The sequence below is a fragment of the Salmo salar genome, chromosome 10 (assembly GCF_965601325.2).
Source record: "Salmo salar chromosome 10, fSalSal1, whole genome shotgun sequence".
NCBI classification, from domain to species: Eukaryota; Metazoa; Chordata; class Actinopteri; order Salmoniformes; family Salmonidae; genus Salmo; species Salmo salar.
Genome location: NC_138300.1, coordinates 62,707,782 through 62,733,405, shown reverse-complemented (window position 1 = coordinate 62,733,405; position 25,624 = coordinate 62,707,782). Strand labels below are relative to the sequence as shown.

The following is a 25,624-nucleotide window of genomic DNA, read 5'->3' as shown; positions in this document are numbered from 1 at the left end:
GGCTTTTTAATCCACCCATTCCATTGGCCACAATGCAAATCACTGTATATGGAATACATATATAGAGCAAAAACTATTCCATGTGCTGCAGTAAAAGTACTCTAAGGAATACTCAGTAAGGTCTGTAGAATGTATATATTGTATCATTTCATGGGGCACTGAATAATACAGAGTGTTGCTGAACTTTTACTGTTGTCAAACAGCTTAAAATGGGGTGCCTGGACACTATACGGTACAAATATAGCACTGTACAGGAAAAACGATTCTTTGTGCCGATGTTTCATTCTTAAGTTTTTATTTTATCAGAATATAAAAAGTTATGAATCATTGTTAATGTTTAAACAATTATTTTTTGCATATCGTTAATAAATACAGGCTATTGACGTTTTATACTATTACGTGGATTACTTTTATTTTTTTTAATCTGAAATTCCGTGAACCGGAAGTCGCTGACGAGACAGTGATGAAATCTTTCCAATTGATTTGTTCAAGTCGATATCAGTCGAGTCGTTGCTGTAGTTTGTTTATACTGTAGCCTACGTCCGCTAAAATACAGGTTTAAAAATGAATTTTAAAGTCCGCGCTGCAAGAAAAGAGGATTGTAAGGAAATATCTAGAATGATTATGGTGAGTTTGCTAAACAACGTCGTACACTCAACCTGTCACATGTTGCAGTCAGAAAGTAATTTTGCAGTTCAAGTGCAGATGTATTTTTACATTCTGCAAGTTATGTAAGGATGGAAGTAGAATGTTGGTTAGAAACCTGGGGTGCATTGTTTGATTAAAGGTTTGTTACGTTGCGTAATGGCTTGTACTGTGTAATCATTCGTCCAAAACGTTTTACTCTGCTGCTACTTGCTGTTTGTTATCTATGCATAGTCACTTTACCCCTACCTACATGTACAAATGCCTTGACTAACCTGTACCCCCGCACATTGACTCAGTTTCTCCTGTATATAGCCTCCAGGTAATCAAATGGCTACCTGGACTATTTGCATTGTGTGTCGTCGTCCCCCCCGTCCCCCCCAAACCCTCTTTTTACGCTGCTGCTACTCTCTGTTTATCATATACGCATAGTCACTTTAACTATAAATTCACATACATACTACCTCAATTGGGCCGACCAACCAGTGCTCCCGCACATTGGCTAACCGGGCTATCTGCGTTGTGTCCCGCCACCCACATCTACATGTACATACTACATCAATCAGCCTGACTAACCGGTGTCTGTATGTAGCCTCGCTACTGTATATATCGTCGCTACTGTATATAGCCTGTCTTTTTACTGTTGTTTTATTTCTTTACTTACCTATTCTTCACCTAACACCTTTTTTGCACTATTGGTTAGAGCCTGTAAGTAAGCATTTCACTAAGGTCTACACCTGTTGTATTCAGCATTTCACTGTGAGGTCTACACCTGTTGTATTCAGCATTTCACTGTGAGGTCTACACCTGCTGTATTTAGCATTTCACTGTAAGGTCTACACCTGCTGTATTTAGCATTTCACTGTAAGGTCTACACCTGTTGTATTCAGCATTTCACTGTAAGGTCTACACCTGTTGTATTCGCACGTGACAAATAATAAACTTTGATTTGACATTGACTCGGTACCCCCCGTATATAGCCTCTACATTGACTCTGTACCGGTACCCCCTGTATATAGCCTCCACATTGACTCGGTACCGGTACCCCCTGTATTAGACCGCATATTGCATTGGAGGCATACATGTCTACTGTATAGCCTTACCTATACTGTGCACCCATAAAATGGGGTATCAGCCTACTCAGTGACACCCAAAGATTACAACTCTGTAGATTTTACAATAAAATGAGCGTCATAGCTCTTATTGCAGCTTTTTGAATGTAGCAAGTGAGGACCCATAAAGGTCATTTTGAGGTGTCATGAAAAAAATGCACCTCCTTTCTCCATTGTTAAACATATTTTCACATGACTCCTCTTGTAGGGTAAACATTGTTTTGCACCCCCTCATTGAATTAACTCAAAAATAATGATTACGGCCACAAATAACAATAACTGTAGAGACCCTTTATTTATAAGATTGAATATCGATTACCACTTCAGCATGCTTTTGTGGCACAGTCCATGCCACGCAGGGCTACAGGCCAGAAGGTCGAGAGTTCGCCGACCACCACAGACGAGACGCTGCCTGCCTGTTTTATTACACTACAATCAGAGCCAGCTGCAGAGAGCAAGGGGGCACCTGGACGGTACGTTGGGCAATGGGCCGGAGAGGTGATGAACCAGGCCGGGGAGATGCTAAATCAAGGGCCGATGAACCACCTGTAGATTGGCCCTCAGGGCTCTGCTCCGTCTCTGAACTGTCCAAAACACCATCCCCTTTCAACACCTACAAGCAGATGGTGAATACAATAGAAGCCATCTTAAATCATCTCCATGGGCTCCTTTTGAGTTAAAAAGCTTAATCAAAAGAACTGATTTCATAAACATCTCAATCTAATTAACACATTTGTAGTGGCCATTGAAGTGTCTGTTTCCAGATGTTCTAACTAGGTCTGCTAATCATTATGATGACAACACAGGAATCTAATATTTCCCCCTCACAATTTCTCCCATCCAGAAAAGAGTTGATTTGACATGTTCTAACTAGGTCTGCTAAACATAAGATCACAAAACACACACTGTACAAAAGGACTCGGCTGCATGACAAGTACATACCGTACCTGGCATATTAGTGTCTGTCTTGCGATGTTTGACGTGAACACGAAACCAATCCAGTTGTCAGACAATAGGTGGGACACAAACACCAGCCCTACTCCTAGCCGCCTTCAACATTTTCAGATTGCGAACATACATGGAGAAAGATTCGGGACCTGTATCTTTGATATCAGTATCAGTGTTCAAATTTCGTGATATCTCCCTCCAGCTGTTTTTTGTGTCCTTGTCCGAAAGCTACCGCATCGAAGAATTGTGAAGGTTCTCATTTTCACCAGCTCGCACAGACGCTCCTCAAAACTGGACAAAGACATCTCTCAAATAAAAGCATAAAAAAGGACGCTTGCAAGTAGCAGAACGTCCATCTCTTCCATGTTTATACCAAAAGGGATACCGTCAAATACTTCAGTTGAAAAACTCACTCAATACTTCCCCTCAGTCTTTGCAAGGAATGAGACGTCGAGTTTCAATTTCCAGGTAGAATAAAACGGCGTTGAACAACTGAGCATATTACAAGGAGCCACTCCTCTTGTGACGAAAAATGAAATTGCAACACTGCACTACGCTCCGTCGACTTTGTTTGCATATTGTCTGTAAACCCCTTAAGAATGAATTTAATTAGGAGATACATCTTCAGCCTTGCGGACAAACACGCTGCTATGGCCTAATAGTCATTGCATAGGCTATAAAACATAGACGTGTAGGCCTACAACGTTTTACATTGGGGATGGGCACGATTATTTGAAAAGACGTTAGTATTGAAGTACTTCGGAGAGTATATCATTTTTAGAAAAAATATATAGGCCTATTTTAAGAGGCTCCATGTGAAGTGGGGTTTTTCTAATCAATGCAAAATGGAATTAAAATTATGGAATTAAGTTGGCTAAATGAGAAGGAGTAGGCTACATGATCATACCCAATACTTACCCGAATAGTGAGCTGAGATCTAGACCGCCGTGTGCCCGGTGTGTTGATGCTCAGGAGGAGACTTGTGCGTAATCCTCTCTGACAACTCCTGCTGGACAATGGAACAAAACGAACAACAACAATCACTCACATTACAAGTATTCTGAAGAGCAAGTATCCACTCCCCCCTTTCTAGTTTTTATAAAGTTACTAAACCCGTCCCCCAACCCAAATCTTTACCCTAAACCGGGTCTGTAATCTATTCCCAACCCTACCCCCTGAACCTTTACCCTAAGCCAGGTTTGTTTTCTCTACTCAACCCAACCCCCCTCCTAAATTATCTTTTTTTATTTTTCTTCTTTGCATTTTATTATGCAATAAAGTTTGTTTTTAATTCAAACCAAGTCACGGAAAACCAAAGGAGAACTCCAACACCCCTCCCCTTGTCCCTTGCCAATTGCTGGTGACCAGCATGCTGCTACACTGGTGCTGGTCACCAGCAAATGAAAAACATTAAGGCATTGCTAACTACAGCTAAGAATTTAGCCCACTAAGCTACTACTAACTAGCCGAGCTGTACAGACCCCACGGTCCGGCTTTAAGTAGCACACGTATAACCCAGCTAACAGAACATCTCGCCCATAGCTATGGCTACTGCTTCCCCCGTACTGGATGAACTAAACCAAGCACTCGAATTTGAACGCTTCGTGCTGCTTATTCCCACCAAGGTGGAAGAAAGAAAAGGGGTGATTCCAACGCCAATATAGCCCAATAAATATATGTTAACAATATGTTCACCTGACTGGATGGGTTTAACATGCAGTATTTTCTAAAATTCCTTAGACGAATTATCATACTACATATATAGTTAGCATAACGTAGTATAAAACGACTTCTAATTTCTTCAAATTGTTAAACTCTATTTTGCATGAAGATCTGGTAATAATATGACCACCCTACTCAAAGTGAGTGGGCTTAAGTTACTGTAATGATGTATTCCGTGCAAATAGGCTGGGTAGCCATTTGATTAGGTGTCCAGGAATCTTATGGCTTGGGGTTAGGAGCTGTTTAGAAGCCTCTTGGACCTAGACTTGGCGCTCTGGTTCTGCTTGCCGTGCGGTACCAGAGAGAACAGTCAATGACTAGGGTGGCTGGAGTCTTTGACATTTTTTAGGGCCTTCCTCTGACACTGACTGGTATAGAGGTCCTGGATGGCAGGAAGCTTATATGGTTACTAATGTCATAACAATATGACCACCCTATCTTGAGATATTGGACAGAAAGTGTTGAATTTAAGAATCCAGACAGGTAATTTGGTGCCTCATCAGAAGGGATTATAATTGACCTTTTCCGATGACTTGAAAATAAGATCAACAATAGTAAGTCCTATCCTGATGAAATATAGTGTTCTGTGTTTCTGAGAAGCTCCACTATATCATGGAATACACCAGAACCAAAGTCTTATTTTGACCCCCATCACCCTACTTACATGGGAAGTGAAGTGGTCCGCTATTGACCGTTGCTCTTGTCTGTCTATGAAAGACATTGTGTCATTGGATCTTCCTGAGACTCTGCCCCTACGAGGAGACACCATCATAGAACCATGGTTACTTTAAGTAACCTTAAGTTTCTTCATGTAGGCGTACTGTCTTTTTACATTTCCACCCCCCACATTTGTCTGTTTCTCTTAGGAGTTGGCTGTGTATGAGAAAATGCCAGACCAGGTGAAGACTTCTCATGAAGGTTATTTTACAACTTTTGCCAGTAATTTAAAGTTATTTCTTTAAACTTGAGCCTGAACTTAACATGTCTCCGTTTCTCTGGCACCCCAGAGTTGGAGCGTGATGGGTTCTCTCCAAACCCCTTCTATGAGTGCCTGATCGCTGAAGTGCCAGATGAACACAGGACCAAAGATGGTAAAAGATCTGCATTTCAATGCAACTTAATGCCTGTACATGTGAAAATGTATTGTGCTTGTATGGAAGCTCATATGTTCATATCAAATTTGATCAGATTGCAGTGCCTAATCATTAGTATTCACCTTGGATTTCTTTACATTTTATTACAAAGTGGGATTAAAATTGATTTAATTGTCATTGATCTATACCAAATACTCTGTCAAAGGTTTTTTTTTTTCTCGACTGAGGGACCATTGTGGGGTACTAGTCATTCAACAATCATGTTGCACACAGAGTGAGTTCATACAAATTATGTGATTTGCTAAGCAATTGTTTACTCCTGAACTGTTAATACTTTGTGTACCCTCCCCTTGTGAGGATAACGGCACTGAGCCTTTTTCTATAATGTTTTATAAGATGGGAGAACACATTGGGAGGGATCTTAGACCATTACTCCATGGAGAATCTTTCCTTATTGTTGGGTCGCGTCAATTCGAATCTGGTATTAGAACAAATTATTTAGCAAAGAGTAACTCATGTTTTCTTTGTACTTTAATTAATGCAAACACTTGAATGGTAAATATGATGTTCGTATATACGGTCTCACTGTAACACCACGCAGGGCAAAACAGCGAAGAGAACTACACATCCTTTGTTCATCCTTAAATACTCTGACAGAGATAGTTCCGGCTCACTGCTGGCCTGTCAGAGGGAGGATGAGCATGTTTAAACTTACTCATCCTATCGTTGGCGTGCAGGCTGGTCCTAGCCTCGTGACGCACTTCCTGTTGTCGGGTGTAGTTCTTCAGCAGTTGACTTATCCATAGTTTATATACTTAATATTGTAGCATAGCTTCTCCGTTATATTACACTGCTCAAAAAAATAAAGGGAACACTTAAACAACACATCCTAGATCTGAATGAAATAAATAATCTTATTAAATACTTTTTTCTTTACATAGTTGAATGTGCTGACAACACTATCACACAAAAATAATCAATGGAAATCCAATTTATCAACCCATGGAGGTCTGGATTTGGAGTCACACTCAAAATTAAAGTGGAAAACCACACTACAGGCTGATCCAACTTTGATGTAATGTCCTTAAAACAAGTCAAAATGAGGCTCAGTAGTGTGTGTGGCCTCCACGTGCCTGTATGACCTCCCTACAACGCCTGGGCATGCTCCTGATGAGGTGGCGGATGGTCTCCTGAGGGATCTCCCCCCAGACCTGGACTAAAGCATCCGCCAACTCCTGGACAGTCTGTGGTGCAACGTGGCGTTGGTGGATGGAGCGAGACATGATGTCCCAGATGTGCTCAGTTGGATTCAGGTCTGGGGAACGGGCGGGCCAGTCCATAGCATCAATGCCTTCCTCTTGCAGGAACTGCTGACACACTCCAGCCACATGAGGTCTAGCATTGTCTTGCATTAGGAGGAACCCAGGGCCAACTGCACCAGCATATGGTCTCACAAGGGGTCTGAGGATCTCATCTCGGTACCTAATGGCAGTCAAGCTACCTCTGGCGAGCACATGGAGGGCTGTGCAGCCCCCCAAAGAAATGCCACCCCACACCATGACTGACCCACCGCCAAACCGGTCATGCTGGAGGATGTTGCAGGCAGTAGAACGTTCTCCACGGCGTCTCCAGACTCTGTCACGTCTGTCACGTGCTCAGTGTGAACCTGCTTTCATCTGTGAAGAGCACAGGGCGCCAGTGGCGAATTTGCCAATCTTGGTGTTCTCTGACAAATGCCAAACGTCCTGCACGGTGTTGGGCTGTAAGCACAACCCCCACCTGTGGACGTCGGGCCCTCATACCACCCTCATGGAGTCTGTTTCTGACCGTTTGAGCAGACACATGCACATTTGTGGCCTGCTGGAGGTCATTTTGCAGGGCTCTGGCAGTGCTCCTCCTGCTCCTCCTTGCACAAAGGCGGAGGTAGCGGTCCTGCTGCTGGGTTGTTGCCCTCCCACGGCCTCCTCCACGTCTCCTGATGTACTGGCCTGTCTCCTGGTAGCGCCTCCATGCTCTGGACACTACGCTGACAGACACAGCAAACCTTCTTGCCACAGCTCGCATTGATGTGTCATCCTGGATGAGCTGCATTACCTGAGCCACTTGTGTGGGTTGTAGACTCCGTCTCATGCTACCACTAGAGTGAAAGCACCGCCAGCATTCAAAAGTGACCAAAACATCAGCCAGGAAGCATAGGAACTGAGAAGTGGTCTGTGGTCACCACCTGCTGAACCACTCCTTTATTGGGGGTGTCTTGCTTATTGGCTATAATTTCCACCTGTTGTCTATTTCATTTGCACAACAGCATGTGAAATTTATTGTCAATCAGTGTTGCTTCCTAAGTGGACAGTTTGATTTCACAGAAGTGTGATTGACTTGGAGTTACATTGTGTTGTTTAAGTGTTCCCTTTATTTTTTTGAGCAGTATATATAGGCTATGCAAACAAATAGCCAGTTCAACCCTAACATTATCTTTGATATCCTTCGATCTGCACTTATGGACAGCCCTCTTCCATTCAAACCACAGGTTTTCAATTGGATTCAAGTATGGTGACTGAGATGGCCATTGCAAAATGTTGATTTTTATGTGTGTTTGAGGTCATTGTCTTGCTGGAAGATACACTTGCGGCCATGTTTCAGTCTCTGGGCAGAGGCAACCAGGTTTGTGGCTAAAATGACTTGGTAGTTGGTAGAGTTCATGATGCTGTTGATCACAAGGTCCCCAGGACCAGTGGAAGCAAAACAGCCCCATCACCATGTTTTACAGCTTTAGGTATGGTATTATTTTCTGTGCATGCATCATTCTTTCAAAGCCAAACCCAGCACTGGTCTGCATGGCCAAAGAGCTCTATTTTCATCTCATCTGCCCATAGCACCCAATTCCAATCCAAGTGCCAATGCCATTTAGCAAACTGCAGCCGTTTACATTTTCTGGTTGCTCTCAATAAAGGCTTTTTTATGTCAACCCTTCCAAGTAGCCTATTATTATGGCTGTGGTGTCTAATTGTAGACCCCAAGATGCAACCAAGTTCTGAAATTCTCCAACTGTGGCCTTTGGACTTTTCTTTGCCTCCTGAAGCATCTTCCTCACTGTGCGGGGGGACAAAACACATTTGGATCCTCTACCAGGCAGGTTAAACGTCTTAAATGTTGCCCTAATGATGGTAAGATCTATATTTGTTTTTTCAGTAGTTTCCTTTTGTACCCATTGCCTGATTTATGAAAGTCAACAAACATTTGTCTCTTTCCCCATGGTGATGATGACAGGGATTGTACACGCAAATTTTTCTACCCCAGTGGCGACATGAAAAAAATGCTATAGTATACTATGGTCTAAATACTGTAGTATTACTATATTTATATACTATAGTATTCACAAGTGTTTGGACATGACTGTAGTAAAATATAGTTTTCACTTGTGTTTTTGAGGACTTAACTGTAGTATATAGTAACACCTGCCGATTTAGAGTTAGCAAAAATGGCATAACTACCAGACTAAGCCGGTTACTGTTTAATGAGGGGAACACCTAATCCAGAACATAAGACTCACAGGTTCGTGACAGGCCACCTATTGAGTTGGGTCAACCGTTCTGAGAAATGCAACGGACCAGACAACACCTTAGCAAAAATATAAACGATGTATTACAATTGTAACATCTAAACGTTAGACAGGTTCTAGGCCAAATAAAGGGAAACCATATAGAGGCAGATATGAAGAACAAGCAACGTTTAAAGTTTGAGGATTAGGTTTGCTTGTTTGACACACATAATTCATTAACAAGAGTGCACCAAAATGACTTCTTTGATCTGTTACTTCCACTGGATATACAACAATGGTTTCAGAGATTCAAGTTCACAAAAACAGAGAGAAACAATACTGTGCTTCTGATGGTAGAAAATAACAGTTAATTTACGTGAATCGATATTTTAGAAATACAAATTACTACTTAAAGACAGTAACCTTATTGGAGGGCGCTGCCAATAAACTGCCTGGACCTCAAACCAGCAAAGCCTCTTCAAACAAATCAGCTGAAAACAAAAGGATGACATTGCAGTGGCTTTACATAAGGAACATCTTAAAAATTGTAACTCAACACACCATTCAGAACTATCGACCACACCCCTAACATTTATTCAAGACAGCATGGTCACCAAATGGTTTCTCACAGAAACAAACCGACGCTGCCGTACAGTCTATACACAAAAAAGACCTTCCCGTTACAAAGCTCTCCCCTGAACATGATCAAGGGGTGCTTTTATACAGTTCTTGCATGTCCTCCTCTAATAAGGGTGCCCAGGGAAACACTGACCAAAACCTTGGTTCCTAGCCTGTCACACAATATTCTTCTGTTACAAGATTGTAACTGATTGATTGAGATTAAGATGAGGGTTATGGTGATGCCCATCTACTGTGTGACTCCAGTTAAAGAGCAGGCGGAGGCAGTGATGCAGTTCAATTTAAGTCTTCATAGATTCAGGTAATGGAGATGATACAGTACAGGGGATGAGTGACAGTTGTTGACATGAGACCAAGACTCTTGAATTGAGTCTTGTTTGGCTTTGTATGGAGTAAAGGTTATCTAAAAGGAGACGCAAGGTGCAAATAATAATGGGCAATAACAGCAATGAACATACATAATGAATCATCTTTTAGTGGCAATAATCAATGACTATATGCAAATGAAAAAAGCATATAAATGGGTAAAGCTATATATATATATATATATATATATACTCTCTCTCTCTTTGATAATGATATGTGACTTCAAGTCTTAAGTATTTATGATTGTCTGAGTAGAGCAAGTCACTATCTGGGTATTTATACTGACCAAAAATATAAACACATGTAACAACTTGTAAGACTTTACTGAGTATAAATTCATATGAGGAAATCAGTCAATTTAAATAAATAAATTAGGCCCTAGTCTATGGATTTCACATGTCTGGGAATACAGATATGCATCTGTTGGTCACAGATGCCTCACAATGGGCCTCAGGATCTCGTCACGAAGACACATTTCCGAGTTGAGCAGGACTATTGTGAGATGGAGTTACATTGAGATGCCACCGGGCTGCAAGCAAAGTCGGGAGAAGAGGAATATTGGGACAGGGACTATTGAGAATTTTCCAGAACATGTGTGGCCATTATACATTTCAGGATAGTCCGCAAGATGAGTGCACTCTATATGTGGGTCTGGGTCATTAGACACCATTAGACATGCACCTGTCTGGGGAGTGGACGTGACTGGTTATTTCTGTGATAGTGTTGTGCCCTAATATGTACTGTTGCTATGGTTACACCTCTTGGGTCTTTTCCAGAACATGGGTGTTCCTTTCGGAGGAGCTAGCAGGATGACGTGTGGTTATTTTTGTAAAGTGCTATGGACTGTTGCTATGGTCCTACATCCATGCACCTCTTAGTCGAGAACATGTCTGTATTTTTGAACTATTGGTGTGGCTCTACAGTTTCCATGCCCTAATATGACACCAAACTAAAATTAGTGCAAGGCAATAAGATAACGGTGGCTAAATGCCAGAGGGAATGAGTCATTAAGAGGAGTTACTATGTGTGACGTAAGGAGGAAAAATGTATAACATGCTGACCAGACCGGACACGTCGCGTGCGCAAGCGTTGCAAAATACATTTTGAAATCCATGTTATTCAATTATTGCACCCACACTGCTCGTGTGCGTCAACGAGCGTCTGCGTTGCCAAGGGCTAAAATAAAGTCATTCCTATTTCGGACGCAGATCACGCTGCAAGTCCTGCCTCTCCCATCTCCTCATTGGTTTATAGAAGCAGGTACCCACGTGCCATCTCATCATTGGTTATACCCACGTGGGTGATTGAAAGACGAACTGTTTTGCCGGTCGTCGTGATAATACTATGAAAGTTTAGATGCCAATCACCATATAAGTTCAAAGATGAAAAAGCCTGGAAGGAGGAGAGATGACTAGAAACGATTCGGTTGGCTGTTTTATGTGTGGATTAATTGTCGGAGTAGAGGACCTAGTGCATTTCAGGTAAAATAACAACTCAATGTTTATATCCCAGGACAAATTAGCTAGCAACAGCAAGCTAACTAGCTAAATTGCCATACATGTTTAATGCTTTTCGACCTGTCCCCAAATTAATGTAATTGGTTCAGAGTTTGCTTTGATATTTTGACCTGCGTGTCGTGATCGCGTTTGATGTAGGGGGACAAAAATAAATGTATGCACGATGGCGCATGCTTGCAGCCTGTTTGGGTTCCGTGTAAGAAGTATGTGCCAAGACTGGAAAGTCAGTTGTTTTCATGAACCAACTCAGCTTTTATTATGGTGTAATAAAAGTCTGTTTGAACTCACAGGCTCTGTTATTTGAGAAATATGATTGACTGAATATTTCCACGATAGGACACCGAAAGGTGGATTTCTGAGGAGGAATGGAGGGGGGGAAAAGATGAAGGGAATGTGGAAAGCAGAGGTTGGATTTGAATTTGAGGAAGATGGCAATAAAAATGGAGATGGAGTGTCGAAGAAGATTGGTGTCACGTGCGAACAGTGAGCTTTGCACCACACCGAGTTCTGGAGGTGAAGTGGAAGTGAATGAGGGCGAGTTAAGTGAGGTGGAAGGTGTGGTGAAGAGCTCAGAACCCGAGCCTGACATCAATGGACACGATAAAGAAGAATCTGGTGCAGTAGGAATGGGTGGGAAAGGAGTTGGGTGCAGTTGAATCAGTGAAAGTAACTTGAAGTGGACTTGTAATATTTGTTTGTGTTTCTTCCAACCAGATGGAGCAGGTGATCCGTGTCACGCAACTTCGGTCAAGATCTGTTTTTTGCTTTGCACCGTTGAAAGGAGTGATTTCTGGGGTAGCGTTAAGTGTCGCGGTGGAGCAATTGAAGTTGAAGATTCCTGGTGTTTGTGACGCCCATCGTTTGTTGTGACGCAGACCCGGTGGGAAGCGTGGTGAAATAGAGGAGTCACTGTCAGTCCTTTTGAGTTGAGTCAGTCTTTACCCGACATTCATGCTAGGATACAGTTGAAGTCAGAAGTTTACATACACTTAGGTTGGAGTCATTAAAACTCGTTTTTCAACCACTCCACAAATTTCTTGTTAACAAACTATGGTTTTGGCAAGTCGGTTAGGACATCTACTTTGTGCATGACACAAGTTATTTTTCCAACAATTGTTTACAGACAGATTATTTCACTTATAATTCACTGTATCACAATTCCAGTAGGTCAGAAGTTTACATACTATGCCTTTAAACAGCTTGGAAAATTCCAGAAAATGATGTCATGGCTTTAGAAGCTTCTGATAGGATAATTGACATCATTTGAATCAATTGGAAGTGTACCTGTGGATGTATTTCAAGGCCTACCTTCAAACTCAGTGCCTCTTTGCTTGACATCATGGGAAAATCAAAAGAAATCAGCCAAGACCTCAGAAAAATATATTGTAGACCTCCACAATTGTGGTTCATCCTTGGGAGCAATTTCCAAATGCCTGAAGGTACCACATTCATCTGTACAAACAAGTATAAACACCATGGGACCATGCAGCCGTCATACCGCTCAGGAAGGAGATGTGTTCTGTCTCCTAGAGATTAACGTACTTTGGTGCGAAAAGTGCAAATCAATCCCAGAACAGCAGCAAAGGACCTTGTGAAGATGCTGGAGGAAAAAGGTACAAAAGTATCAAAATCCACAGTAAAACGAGTCCTGTATCGACAACCTGAAAGGCTTCTCAGCAAGGAAGAAGCCACTGCTCCAAAACCGCCATAAAAAAGCCAGACCATGGTTTGCAACTGCACATGGGGACAAAGATCATACTTTTTGGAGAAATGTCCTCTGGTCTGATGAAACAGAAAATGGAACTGTTTGGCCAGAATGACCATCGTTATGTTTGGAGGAAAAAGGGGGAGGCTTGCAAGCCGAAGAACACCATCCCAACCGTGAAGCACGGGGGTGGCAGCATTGGGGGTGGCAGCATATTATTGACATTTCACGTTCTTAAAATAAAGTGGTGATCCTAACTGACCTAAGACAGGGAATTTTTACTAGTATTATATGTCAGGAATTGTGAAAAACTGAGTTTAAATAATGTATTTGGCTAAGGTGTATGTAAACTTCTGACTTCAACTGTGCAGTACCAGTCAAAAGTTTGGACACACCTACTCATTTTTTAAAACTATTTTCTACATTGTAGAATAATAGTGAAGACATCAAAACTATGAAATAACACATTTGGAATCATGTAGTAACCAGAAAAGTGTTAAACAAATCAAAATAAACTTTAGATTCTTCAAAATAGCCACCCTTTGCCTTGATGACAGCTTTGCGCACACTTGCCATTCTCTCAACCAGCTTCACCTGGAATGCTTTTCCAACAGTCTTGAAGAAGTTCCCACATTTGATGAGCACATGTTGGCTGCTTTTCCTTCACTCTGCGGTCCAACTCATCCCAAACCATCTCAATTCGGTTGAGGTCGGGTGATTGTGGAGGCCAGGTCATCTGATGCAGCACTCCATCAATCTCCTTTTTGGTCAAATTGCCCTTACACAGCCTGGAGATGTGTTGGGTCATTGTCCTGTTGAAAAAAACAAATGATAGTCCCACTAAGCGCAAACCAGATTGGGTGGCATATCGCTTCAGAATGCTGTGGTAGCCATGCTGGTTAAGTGTGCCTTCTAAATAAATCACTGACAGTGTCACCAGCAAAGCACCCATCACACATCCATGCTTCACGGTGGGAACCATACATGCAGAGATCATCTGTTCCCACCCTCCGTGGTTGGAACCAAAAATCTCAAATTTGGACTCATCAGACCAAAGGACAGATTTCCACCGGTCTAGTGTCCATTGCTCATGTTTCTTCGGAGGGGGGGGGCGGCAGTTTTTGTCTCACCTAGGGTGGCAGAATGTCCAGTGAGTATAATGTCCCTGAGTATACTATAGTATTTACAGTAGAGTTTTTGCAGACATGACTGTAGTATACTGTAGTAATTACTCTTGTGTTTTCACGTTCATGACTGTGGTATATTGTAGTAACACCTACTGACTAATGTTACCTAAAATAGAATAAGTACCAGACTAAGCCAGTTACTGTTTAATGAGGGGAACACCTCACGCAGAACATAAGACACATGACAGGCCACCTATTGAGTTGGGTCAACAGTTCTGAGAAATGCAACGGACCAGACAACACCTTTGCAAAACATTATATATATTTTTAACATCTAAACAATAAAGGGATGTAACTTGTGTCATGCACAAATAGATGTCGTAACCGACTTGACAAAACTATAGTTTGTTAACAAGAAATTTGTGGAGTGGTTGAAAAACGAGTTCTAATGACTACAACCTAAGTGTATGTAAACTTCCGACTTTATTATTATTATTACATTTTTTTGCTAAATAGGTGTTGGATGGTGTTAAAAAAACTCAGGAGCCTCCAAGCAACATGATGCTTCATCAGAGAGAACCAGGTTCAGTGAGTGCGTGCTGCATGGCACAAAAAAGGGCCTTGGATTGATATCCTGCACTCTCTTTTGAACTTGTCATACCCTTGCCCTCTCATGTCCATGTCCATGTCCATGTTGTCATGTTTCTGTAGTTTTGAAATGAGCAACTCCTGTTGCGTCAAGCAGTTCACTAAACTCCAGGAAGTGCTCTAGTGCACACTGACCCATCATCCTCGGTTGAAACAAAACGCACCACCATGGCCGTCTGCTCTGTTTTGCTCTTGTCTGGTGTGCTGTCCAAAATTATAGAAAAATATTTAGCCGCTTTTAGCTCACTGCACACTGTCTGCTGCATCTCTTGTGCCAGCATGTCAATGATTTCGTTCTGGATTATTTTAGAGGTCGCGCATGTGTTTCTTTGGATTGTACACTCCTTACATGCTCCTTCATGATTCCATCAAAAATACCCAGCATTTCCACAAACTTCAGAAAGTTCCCATTATTTGGCTCATTGCCATTACACGTATCAGGGCTATGAGTCAATGCAGCACCTACTGCCAGTGGAGAGTCTCTCCGTCAATAGCCGGGCTTGGGCATCAATAGTTTGCTTGGACACCAGCCTGATCTCCAGCTCCTTCCACCTCTGGAAACTGTAGGTGGTCATGTGACTTCTCATGCGAGCTGAGGAGGAAGCACAGATTCTTCCAGTCCCTGGTTCCATCCCTGACCAGCGCAGATTTGCAATCGTGTGTAAAAAGTTTGCAGCAAAAACAGAAGGCTGGATCGTTTTGCTTGGAATAGACAAGCCATGGTCTCTCCACTCTCTCCCCGTTCGCCATCCTCCTATTGTAGTGGCCCCTCATCTCTTGGGAAATGCCCCCCTTTTCCCTGATGTGGCCCAGCCTGCACTAACATATATCCTGTAAAGATCCATTCATACATTTTTGCCACTCACCGGGATCTTTTATGTTTTTTGTCTGGGAGTCGGATTTAGCAGCAGCACCACCACTGTCATCAGGGACGGGAAGCGACAAATCTGAGTCCGGGTCCAAGATGGTAGCTCTCCGCCGGCATTGCTTTGAGGTGTGGCTAGGCCTGGTGCTACCACCTGTTCTTGTCCACACAGAGAGCTGTCGTCATCGGTGGAAGTGGATGGCTCGGACTCCTCCGGTTCGCCCTCTTCGCTGTTAGAACCAGCGAACTGGGGCTCGTCCATCTTGGCGAATTAACAGCTTGTCCTCGGAGGCTTGCCCTTCTCCACACCGGCTGATGGACAATGCTGCATGTTCCTTTCATTTAAGCAGAGGATTTATTTGGTTTAGAGATTGTGCCTCTTTTCTCATTCGTTTTTTTAAATATTTGCTTCCTGATAGTTTTTGTCTCTTAGACATGGTAGCAAATCTTGTTTGAAATCTCTATAGCTTACTTTTAGCTGAAATTATATCCACTAGTAGTAGCTAGCTAATGTTAACAGGCTAGGTTAGGCTACTGCCTTAATCACAAATCGTCTAAGTCGCACACAAACATTAAAAAACAAAACAATAATTTGATTGGCAGATTCATTTTTATTGATGTTTCACAATTGGATAATCCCATATAAACACACACATCACCATAGCTACTAAGGACAGTGGGAGTGAACTTCGGGAGAAGCAGGAATGGGGTGGGGGCAGGAACTGAAGCAACGGCTATGAGCTGGTGGCTGGGGCACCGGCTGTGTAGTAGCCAATCGGGGGTGCCGGAGGGCGGCAGCCAATAGGCTCTATGCCACCCCAAATTCAAGTGCCGACATAGGCGGCCGCCTAATCTTGCCTAATGGGAGAGCCGGCCCTGAGAATACTACAGTCATGTCCGCAAAAACACTACAGTGAGTACTACCGTAAAGTCCGCAAAAATACTACAGTGAATACTGTAGTATAATACAGACGTCCACAAAAAACACAATAGTGAATACTAGTGCTGAGTGATTTAAAAAAATAAAAAACAGTTCAAATACTTATATTCCATTTAGTTAGTATTTTTTGTGAGCCCAACGCACTGTTTCTCGAGAGACATGAAATCATTTGCAAGAGAAATCAAATCTAGAACCTTGTGGGACGCTGGGCTAATGGCAGTTTTCATTAGGCAAATATTCAAACCTAGTTCAGTGCAGAAACGTGGTAATTAACTACAATGACCATAATCCACTGCGTCAGTTGTTTTCTGTTTCGGACAGAGACCGATCAGAGAGGAAGTCGAAGTGAGAGGTTTCACTCTCGCCAAAATCTGTCAAAAATAAGGCCTTTGCGTTTCTATGGGATTATTTTGTCGCCTGCCTTCCCGCCTTTGGGACAATGACTCCTATTGTTAGGGCGGAGGCATGAGCATCTCATCGTTATACAGATCTCTGGATGGATACACTTTTACGCCTGCTACGATACGTTAGATACACGCAAACTGCATAGATCGCATGAGAGAGGAATGTACACAACAGAACCACGAGAGGGACAGAGACAGTTTGTGAAAGTATAACTTATCTACTTTGAAGAACAAGTCATGATTTCATCAGACTGCTCTGAAGAATACTTAGGCAATCTAGCTAAATAGGGAGAATAACTGGTTGGCTGACTGCTACTGTCTGAGCAGAGATGAGATAACTTTAAGGTAAAAAAATAATAAAGTCATCAAATAAAAACTAAGTAATATACACAATTTAAATATTTTATTATTTCATAGTAACTTCAAATTGTTCTATTGAGGTCTACCCAATGTGGACCTGACAGAGACGATGGAATATATATTTTTTTGAGTTTCCTTTTAAAAAGCTCTAAATCATTGTAATGTCAATATAAAAGTACCCAGGCAAGATGGCGCCGACAGACATGGCAGCTCTGCTTCTAGCTCCTAAGCAACTTTGCAGTATTAAAAAAATATTTTTATTTTTTTATTTAACCTTTTACTTAATTATGCAAGTCATTCAAGAACAAATTCTTATTTACAATGACGTCCTACCCCGGCCAAACCCAGACGACGCTGGGTCAGTTGTGCTCTGCCCTATGGGACTCCCAATCACGGCCGGTTGTGATACAGCCTGGAATCGAACCAAGGCCTGTAGTGACGCCTCTAGCACTGCGATGCAGTGCCTTAGACCGCTGCCTGTGTTATTTCTTACATTATTAGCCCAGAACGATTTTTGTGTTATTACATACAGCCGGAAATAACTTTTGGATATCAGAGCGGTGGTAACTCACCAGCATTACGACCAGGAATATGACTTTACCGAATTGGATCCTTTGTTCGTTCCCCCCAGGGCAATTGAACTCATCCCAGAGGCTTCTAGTCCGACTCAGGAGGCGTGCACACCATCCACTGCTTCCGAGTATATTACTTGCTAATGTTCAGTCTCTGGACAATAAAGTAGACGAGCTCAGGATGAGGATCTTCTTCCAGAGAGACATCAGGGACTGTAACATACTCACAGAATCATGGCTCTCTAGGGATATACTGTCCCCATCCATGCAGCCAGTTGGGTTCTCAGTACATCGCGCAGACAGGAATAAAGAACTCTCCGGGAATAAGAAAGGCGGTGGTGTATGTTTCATGATTAACTACTCATGGTGTGATTGTGACAACGTACAGAAATACGTACAAGTCCTTTTGTTCATACGACCTAGAATACCTCACAATCAAATGCCGACCGAGAGAATTATCTTCGGTTATAGTCACAGCTGTGTATATTCCCCCTCAAGCCAATACCACAGATAGAACAATGAGACAGATATTTCACTGGGCGTATAAATATGAAGCATCCGCTTGGAGTTTCCACTCACTACCAAATATGGAGGTGAGAGGAAGCCCACTGGTGGGCAGTGGGAGAAGATGTAGCGAGAGGGATTTTGGCCAATATTCTGCACATTTTCTCATCAATGAAACATTTGCTCTCAATACATTTTTTTTTTTTTTTTTCCCAAAACTATAGTCTGCAATGGACAGAGTGGACTAAGTTTTGTAGACTTTACCCTTTGCAAAAGTTTTAAAAAATTGCGCTGTGTAGAAGGAGTGCAAAGGCGAATTGAGTCCCTGCACACGCGCACTTCAGAATAGGCTTTCCCTAACGGAAATATGCAGACGCATGCTAGAATGTGCCAATAGGATCTCTCTAGTTCTTGCCTGGCTCTGCCCATCTCCTTGCTTGTTCAGCCCACTATGACTCATTTGAATACAAACAGTGTAGTTATTCCCTCTGTAAGGCAATCAAACAGCCAAAACGTCAGGACAGAGACAGTGGAGTCGCAATTCAACAGCTCAGACACAAGACGTATGTGGCAAGATCTACAGACAATCACGGATTACAAAAAGAAAACCAGCCACATCACGGACACCGACGTCTTGCTCCCGGACAAGCTAAATACCTTATTCGCCCGCTTTGTGGATAGCACAGTGCCACCGACGCGGCCCGCTCCCAAGAGTTGTGGGCTCTCGTTCTCCATGGCCGACGTGAGTAGGACATTTAAGCGTGTTAACCCTTGCAAGGCTATTGGCCTAGACGGCATCTCTAGCCGCTTCCTCAAAGTATGTGCAGACCAGCTGGCTGGAGTGTTTACAGACATATTCAATCTCTCCCTATCCTAATCCCCAATTGCTTCGAGATGCCACCATTGTTCCTGTACCCAAGAAAGCAAAAGTAACTGAACTCAATGACTATCGCCCCATATCACTCACTTCTGTCGTTATGAAGTGCTTTGAGAGGCTAGTTAAGGATCATATCACCTCTACCTTACCTGATACCCTAGACCCACTTTAATTTGCCTACCGCCCCAAAAAACAGACGATGCAATCGCCATCACACTGTCCTATCCCATCTGGACAAGAAGGAATACCTATGTAAGGATGCTGTTCATTGACTATAGCTCAGCCTTCAACACCATAGTACCCTCCAAGCTCATCATTAAGATCGGGGCCCTGGGTCTGTGCAACTGGGTCCTGGACTTCCTGACGGACCACTTCGAGGTGTTGAATGTAGGAAACAACACCTCCACTTTGCTGATCCTCAACACAGGGGCCCCACAAGGGTGCGTTCTCAGCACCCTCCTGTACTCCCTGTTCACCCATGACTGCGTGGCAACGCAGGCCTATAACTCAATCATCAAGTTTGCAGACGACATCACAGTAGTAGGCCTGATTACCAACAATGATGAGACAGCCTACAGGGAGGAAGTGAGGGCCCTGGTGGAGTGCTGTCATGAAAATAACCTCTCCCTCAACGTCAACAAAACAAAGGAGCTGATCGTGGACTTCAGGAAACAGCAGAGGGAACACGCCCCTATCCACATCAACGGGACCGCAGTGGAGAAGGTGAAAAGCTTAAAGTTCCTCAGCGTACACATCACTAACAATCTGAAATGGTCTACCCACACAGACAGTGTGGTGAAGCAGATGCAACAGCACCTCTTCAACCTCAGGAGGCTGAAGAAATTTGGCTTGGCCCCTAAGAATCTCACAAATTTTTACAGATGCACAATTGACAGCATCCTGTCACGCTGTATCTCCGCCTGGTACGGCAACTGCACCGCCCGCAACCACAGGGCTCTCCAGAGCATGATGCGGTCTGCCCAATGCATCATCGGGGGCAAACTACCTGCCTTCATTTTGACAGCTATCTTTTTGAGATTAAATTTTTAAACAAAAGCTCTTTCTCTGAGAAATTGTATTAGTATAATCTAATTTCCCCCTTTTTTGCATACAATATAGCTCAGAATTTGTATTATTTATTTAGTCTTTTTTTCTCATCTTTATCAAGGGTGTCAATAATTTGAGGTGACTGCATATAACTAAGACATTTTAGTTATTTCGTTTTTATTTATTTGTAAACATTTATATTTCTTTTCACTGACGTTATGGAGTATTTTGTGTAGATCCGTGACAGCCGTTTAATGTCCCATCTGAAAGACGGCACCCTACACATAGCAATGTCCCCAATCACTGCCCTGGGGCATTGGGAAAAGTTTTTTAGACCAGAGGAAAGGGTGCCTCTTACTAGCCCTTCAACACCACTTCCAGCAGCATCTGTTCTCCCAAGTTCTAGAGTTTCATCAGAATGTTGCAACAACATTAATGTGAAAAATTAATTCCACATCATGTCTTGTTACTGTTGTCGAACCAATAAAGGCCCTGTTAGATGAACTACCGATCCATTCATAGCTGTTTGTCTGTTGGCAAGGTTAGAGATACTCACACACAGTGCTTTTAACATACAGTGCCTTCAGAAAGTATTCCACATTTTGTTGTGTTACAGCCTGAATTCAAAATGGAGTCAATTGTCGTTGTTTTCACCCATCTACAGAAAATACTACAGGAACATTCAGTGTCATCTAGGTAAGCAACAATAGTTGAACTTGATAGGTGGGAGCAATAGGGTGAATGCACGTTGAAGTAAATCTCAGTAAAAAGTCAAAAGAACACTTTTGATCATAGTGATTGAGGAGTATCTTTAGAACAGGTTAATATGCCCCACCAACATTAGATAACTATTCAGAATCAATGATGACCAACACAGACATGGTGGCGTAGCAGAAAGATCTGAATGCTGTGAGCCAAGAGGTTGCAAATTCAAACCCAGGTAAGGACATGTTGAATAATAATTACTGAATAAATGAACATGCACAATGTCATCATGTATGTCAAATACTGTATATAAGTTTAGGCCTCCTGAGTGGCGCAGCGGGTTAAGGCACTACATCGCATCGCAGTACTGAGGTGCCACTACAGCTATGACTAGGAGCCCCATAGGGTGGCACACAATTGACCGTCCGGGGGAGGGTTTGGCTGGGGGGCTTTGTCTCATCGTGCTCTAGCGTCTCTTTGTGGCGGGCCGGAGCAAAGCTGACTTGGGTTGTCAGTTGAACAGTGTTTCCTCTGACACGTTGGTGCGGGTGACTTCCAGGTTAAGCGAGCAGTGTGTCAAGCAGCGCGGCTTGGTGGGACACGTTTTGGCGACGAGACAAGGTCGTAACTACCAATTGGGTATCTCAAAATTGAGGAGAAAATTTGTGTAAAAAAAAAAAGTATGTCAAAAGCACTGTGTGTGAGTATCCCAAACAACGCCAACAGACAAAAAGAGCTGTGAATTGATCAGTGGTTCACCAATCAAGGAATTTATGGGCTTGGCAACAGTAACAAGGTGTGATGTGTAATGAAACATAAACATTTGGGACCATCAGGTGACATCCTGACAACTGATACACATTAATGTTCTTGCACTGTCCCATAAAATGTGTCTAGAACATTAATATTCAGAAAACATTGTAACTGTGCTCTAGATAAGTTCTGCTTGACATTAAGGGAATGTTCTCCTAACTTTAACACCAAAACGGTCTAAAACAGTTCTCAGAAGGTTTTTTGCTAACATAGAATGTTCTCCTAACTAATGGAAAACTGGACGCTCAAAAATTAGGGGAACATTACAAAAACGTTCTCTCTTCCTATAATTGTTAGTTGGGTATCAGCTGACACTGCTTGTTTGTTGTGTGAAGGGTACACCGTTGTTGGATACGCCCTTTACTTCTACACCTACAGCACATGGAAAGGGCGGTCAGTGTACATGGAGGACCTCTATGTAATGCCTGACTTTAGAGGTAAATATGCATGGACACTTATTAGCCTACTGTACAACTATACTACAGTATCTGTACAACAGTATCTGTTAAGTTCATAATTGAATCAGCCAGATGTTCTACCAGATGTATAGAAAGAAATGGAAAATTGGAAGAAATAAATTACACTTTGGGCTTTGCATTTGGTGTTTAAACACGGGAATGATTTGAGAAAGTACTGCTGTTAGGCTAGAAATGCTCCACCTCATGTCTGTTTATTTTTCTCCCTGTAGGAAAAGGCATCGGAAAGGGACTGATGGCCAAAGTAGCTCAGGTCGGTTTCATGTTCCACTGTATGGCTGATCCCAACTGGAACTCCTCCATCTATCTACCATGTTCATAATTATGTATGACTGACACATGAATGACATTGTGTGATAAGAAGGTTCATTTATTGCCATTGAACCACATCCTCTGAATAGAAGTGATGCTGTGTTCTCTCTATGATTGATTAGTTGTGTATGGTTGCTTCTCTAGGTAGGGGTGGAGAAGCAGTGTGTGCGGCTGCAGTTATCTGTCCTAGAATGGAACAAACCATCACTAGATTTCTACATTGCCAAGGGTGCCGAGGACCTGACTGCCAAAGAAGGTTGGCACTTCTTACGGTTTGATGGACAAACCCTGGACACATTAGCTAAGGAAGCACCTAAAGATTAGAGCATTTTATAGGCCTGGGTCTAGTTTACCTCCGCCCATAACATCACACAGTGGGCAGGTTCATTTTGCATTGGTGGGTGGAAATTTCACTTTTCACTTTAGGACTAATGGAAACTCCGCTCAGCCGGAGCCCCGGGCGATGCAAAACAAACTCCCAGTCCTTCTTTATGTTTAATGTGCATTTAAATATAGTCAAACATTATTACATTTATTTATATATATATATAAATATATATAAATATAAATATATAAATAAGTTTGGACACACCTACTCATTCAAGCTGTCATCAAGGCAAACGGTGAATACTTCAAATTTATTTTGATTTGTTTAACACTTTTTTGGTTACTCCATAATGTGTTATTTCATAGTTTTGATGTCTTCACTATTATTCTGCAATGTAGAGAAAAATAAAGAAAAATCCTGGAATGAGTGGTACTATGTACTTTATGTGTATAAATATAATTTGTTTAGGTTGATGTGTCCTCAAGCTGTATTAAACCTAAATCTATAATTCAGAAAATGTAAATTCATAACTTGGAGGTACAGCAGTAGTTTTGCAGGCCGTGCAGGAAGTGGTGATATAGCAGCAACATTGCACTAGCACATAGCCGGTTGAGCATTTGTCTGAACATTGTGAGCATATTAACCCTCTACCACTTGAGGGTGCCAAATAATTTAGGAAAACTCAATCAACTTTAGTTTTGCTAAATAATTAAAGTCATAACTTTTAATATAGATTTTAGCAGCCTGCATATATAAATACAGACAATTTAAAAAAAGGTTTTACATAAGAAATAAGTAATTTTTGTGAGGTAATCTTGACCTGAGTACATGTTAAAAATCATTTTCTGCCATAAAAATAGTAAGCCCTAAAACACATTTAGAACAAACATAGAGAGATGTACCATTGTTTCAACTACAAAATAAATATATTGCAATTAGGCTTTAATCGTCTCTAACCACTGGCCACATCGTCAATTCAACATCTAGGTACCGGAGCGCCAAGTCTAGGGACAAAATGCTCCTTAACAGCTTCTACCCCCAAAACGGTGCCCACAAACTGTTAGGGCCTACATAAAGCTGTCCCAACAGCAGAGCTTTCTTTTCAGCACCATGGAGTGAATCCTTACCACCACTACACCTGGCTATCAGCGGAGCTTTGTCTGTTAGCAAAACAGTTCCTTCAGCCTCATTTACTGCCTTTAAAAAAAACATGGCTGAGTTGCTTTAACAAATGTGGTTTCTACTGACAATTGAGATGTACAAACTATGGCATAAGGGGACGATGGGTGGATAAAAGGCAATCTGTAATTTCGATTAAAACATTTATGAGCGAGCTAGGACGGACGTAGTCAACGTAACTATTTGTTCCGCACTTTTGAAATGTACAGCGACCGAATTCAGAACATGGGCCGTTCTTACAGTATTCTCCTTGTACACCAAGTCAGAACCATAGGATAAATAAAGGGGGCATTTTAGCAGACAATGAAAGCTCTTACAATATTCAATGATTACATTTCTCTAAAACAGGCTACAGGCTTTATGTGCACCACCAAGTCAGAACAGTAGGCTAAGTTATGAGAAGGGAAGGGACCAAATTATTAGGTGAGACACATGGGCTACTAACAGCTTACTACTTTCTTAGCTACAGTATACAGTTGAAGTCGGAAGTTTACATACACCTTAGCCAAATACATTTAAACTCAGTTTTTCACAATTCCTGACATTTAATCCTAGTAAAAATTCCCTGTCTTAGGTCAGTTTATTTTAAGAATGTGAAATGTCAGAATAATAGTGGAGTGATTTATTTCAGCTTTTATTTCTTTCATCACATTCCCAGTGGGTCAGAAGTTTACATACACTCAATTAGTATTTGGTAGCATTGCCTTTAAATTGTTTAACTTGGGTCAAACGTTTCAGGTAGCCTCCCACAATAAGTTGGGTGAATTTTGGCCCATAGCTTCAGGAGCAATCAGAAGCTTCTAAAGCCACAATATCATTTTCTGGAATTTTCCAAGCTGTTTAAAGGCACAGTCATTTTAATGTATGTAAACTTCTGACCCACTGGAATTGTGATACAGTGAATTATAAGTGAAATAATCTGTAAACAATTGTTGGAAATATTACTTGTGTCATGCACAAAGTAATGTCCTAACCGACTTACCAAAACTATAGTTTGTTAACAAGAAATTTGTGGAGTGGTTGAAAAACGAGTTTTAATGACTCCAACCAAAGTATATGTGAACTTCCGACTTCAACTGTACATATCTCCCTGGTATATTACATAATTCATTCACCAGCATACAATACATGTTTGGAATCACCTTGTGCTGTGCTCACTTGAACAGGAAGGTGGCGCGGCG

General features: G+C 42.0%; 1 protein-coding gene and 1 long non-coding RNA gene across 2 annotated transcripts; one reads left to right on the top strand and one right to left on the bottom strand.

Annotated features, from left to right (window-relative positions):
• Nucleotides 1-526: 526 nt before the first annotated feature.
• Nucleotides 527-23,649, top strand: sat2b (spermidine/spermine N1-acetyltransferase family member 2b). The gene is given in 6 exon segments (NM_001173905.1): nucleotides 527-627; nucleotides 5,294-5,345; nucleotides 5,435-5,518; nucleotides 22,484-22,585; nucleotides 22,837-22,877; nucleotides 23,081-23,649. Coding segments are annotated over 6 exon segments (522 nt in total). The 5' UTR covers nucleotides 527-564; the 3' UTR covers nucleotides 23,261-23,649.
• Nucleotides 2,034-3,180, bottom strand: LOC106560680 (uncharacterized). The gene is made up of 2 exons (XR_001318649.3): nucleotides 2,705-3,180; nucleotides 2,034-2,370 (listed from the first exon to the last, which is right to left on the bottom strand). It is a non-coding gene; the product is annotated as an uncharacterized LOC106560680 (long non-coding RNA).
• Nucleotides 23,650-25,624: the final 1,975 nt, after the last annotated feature.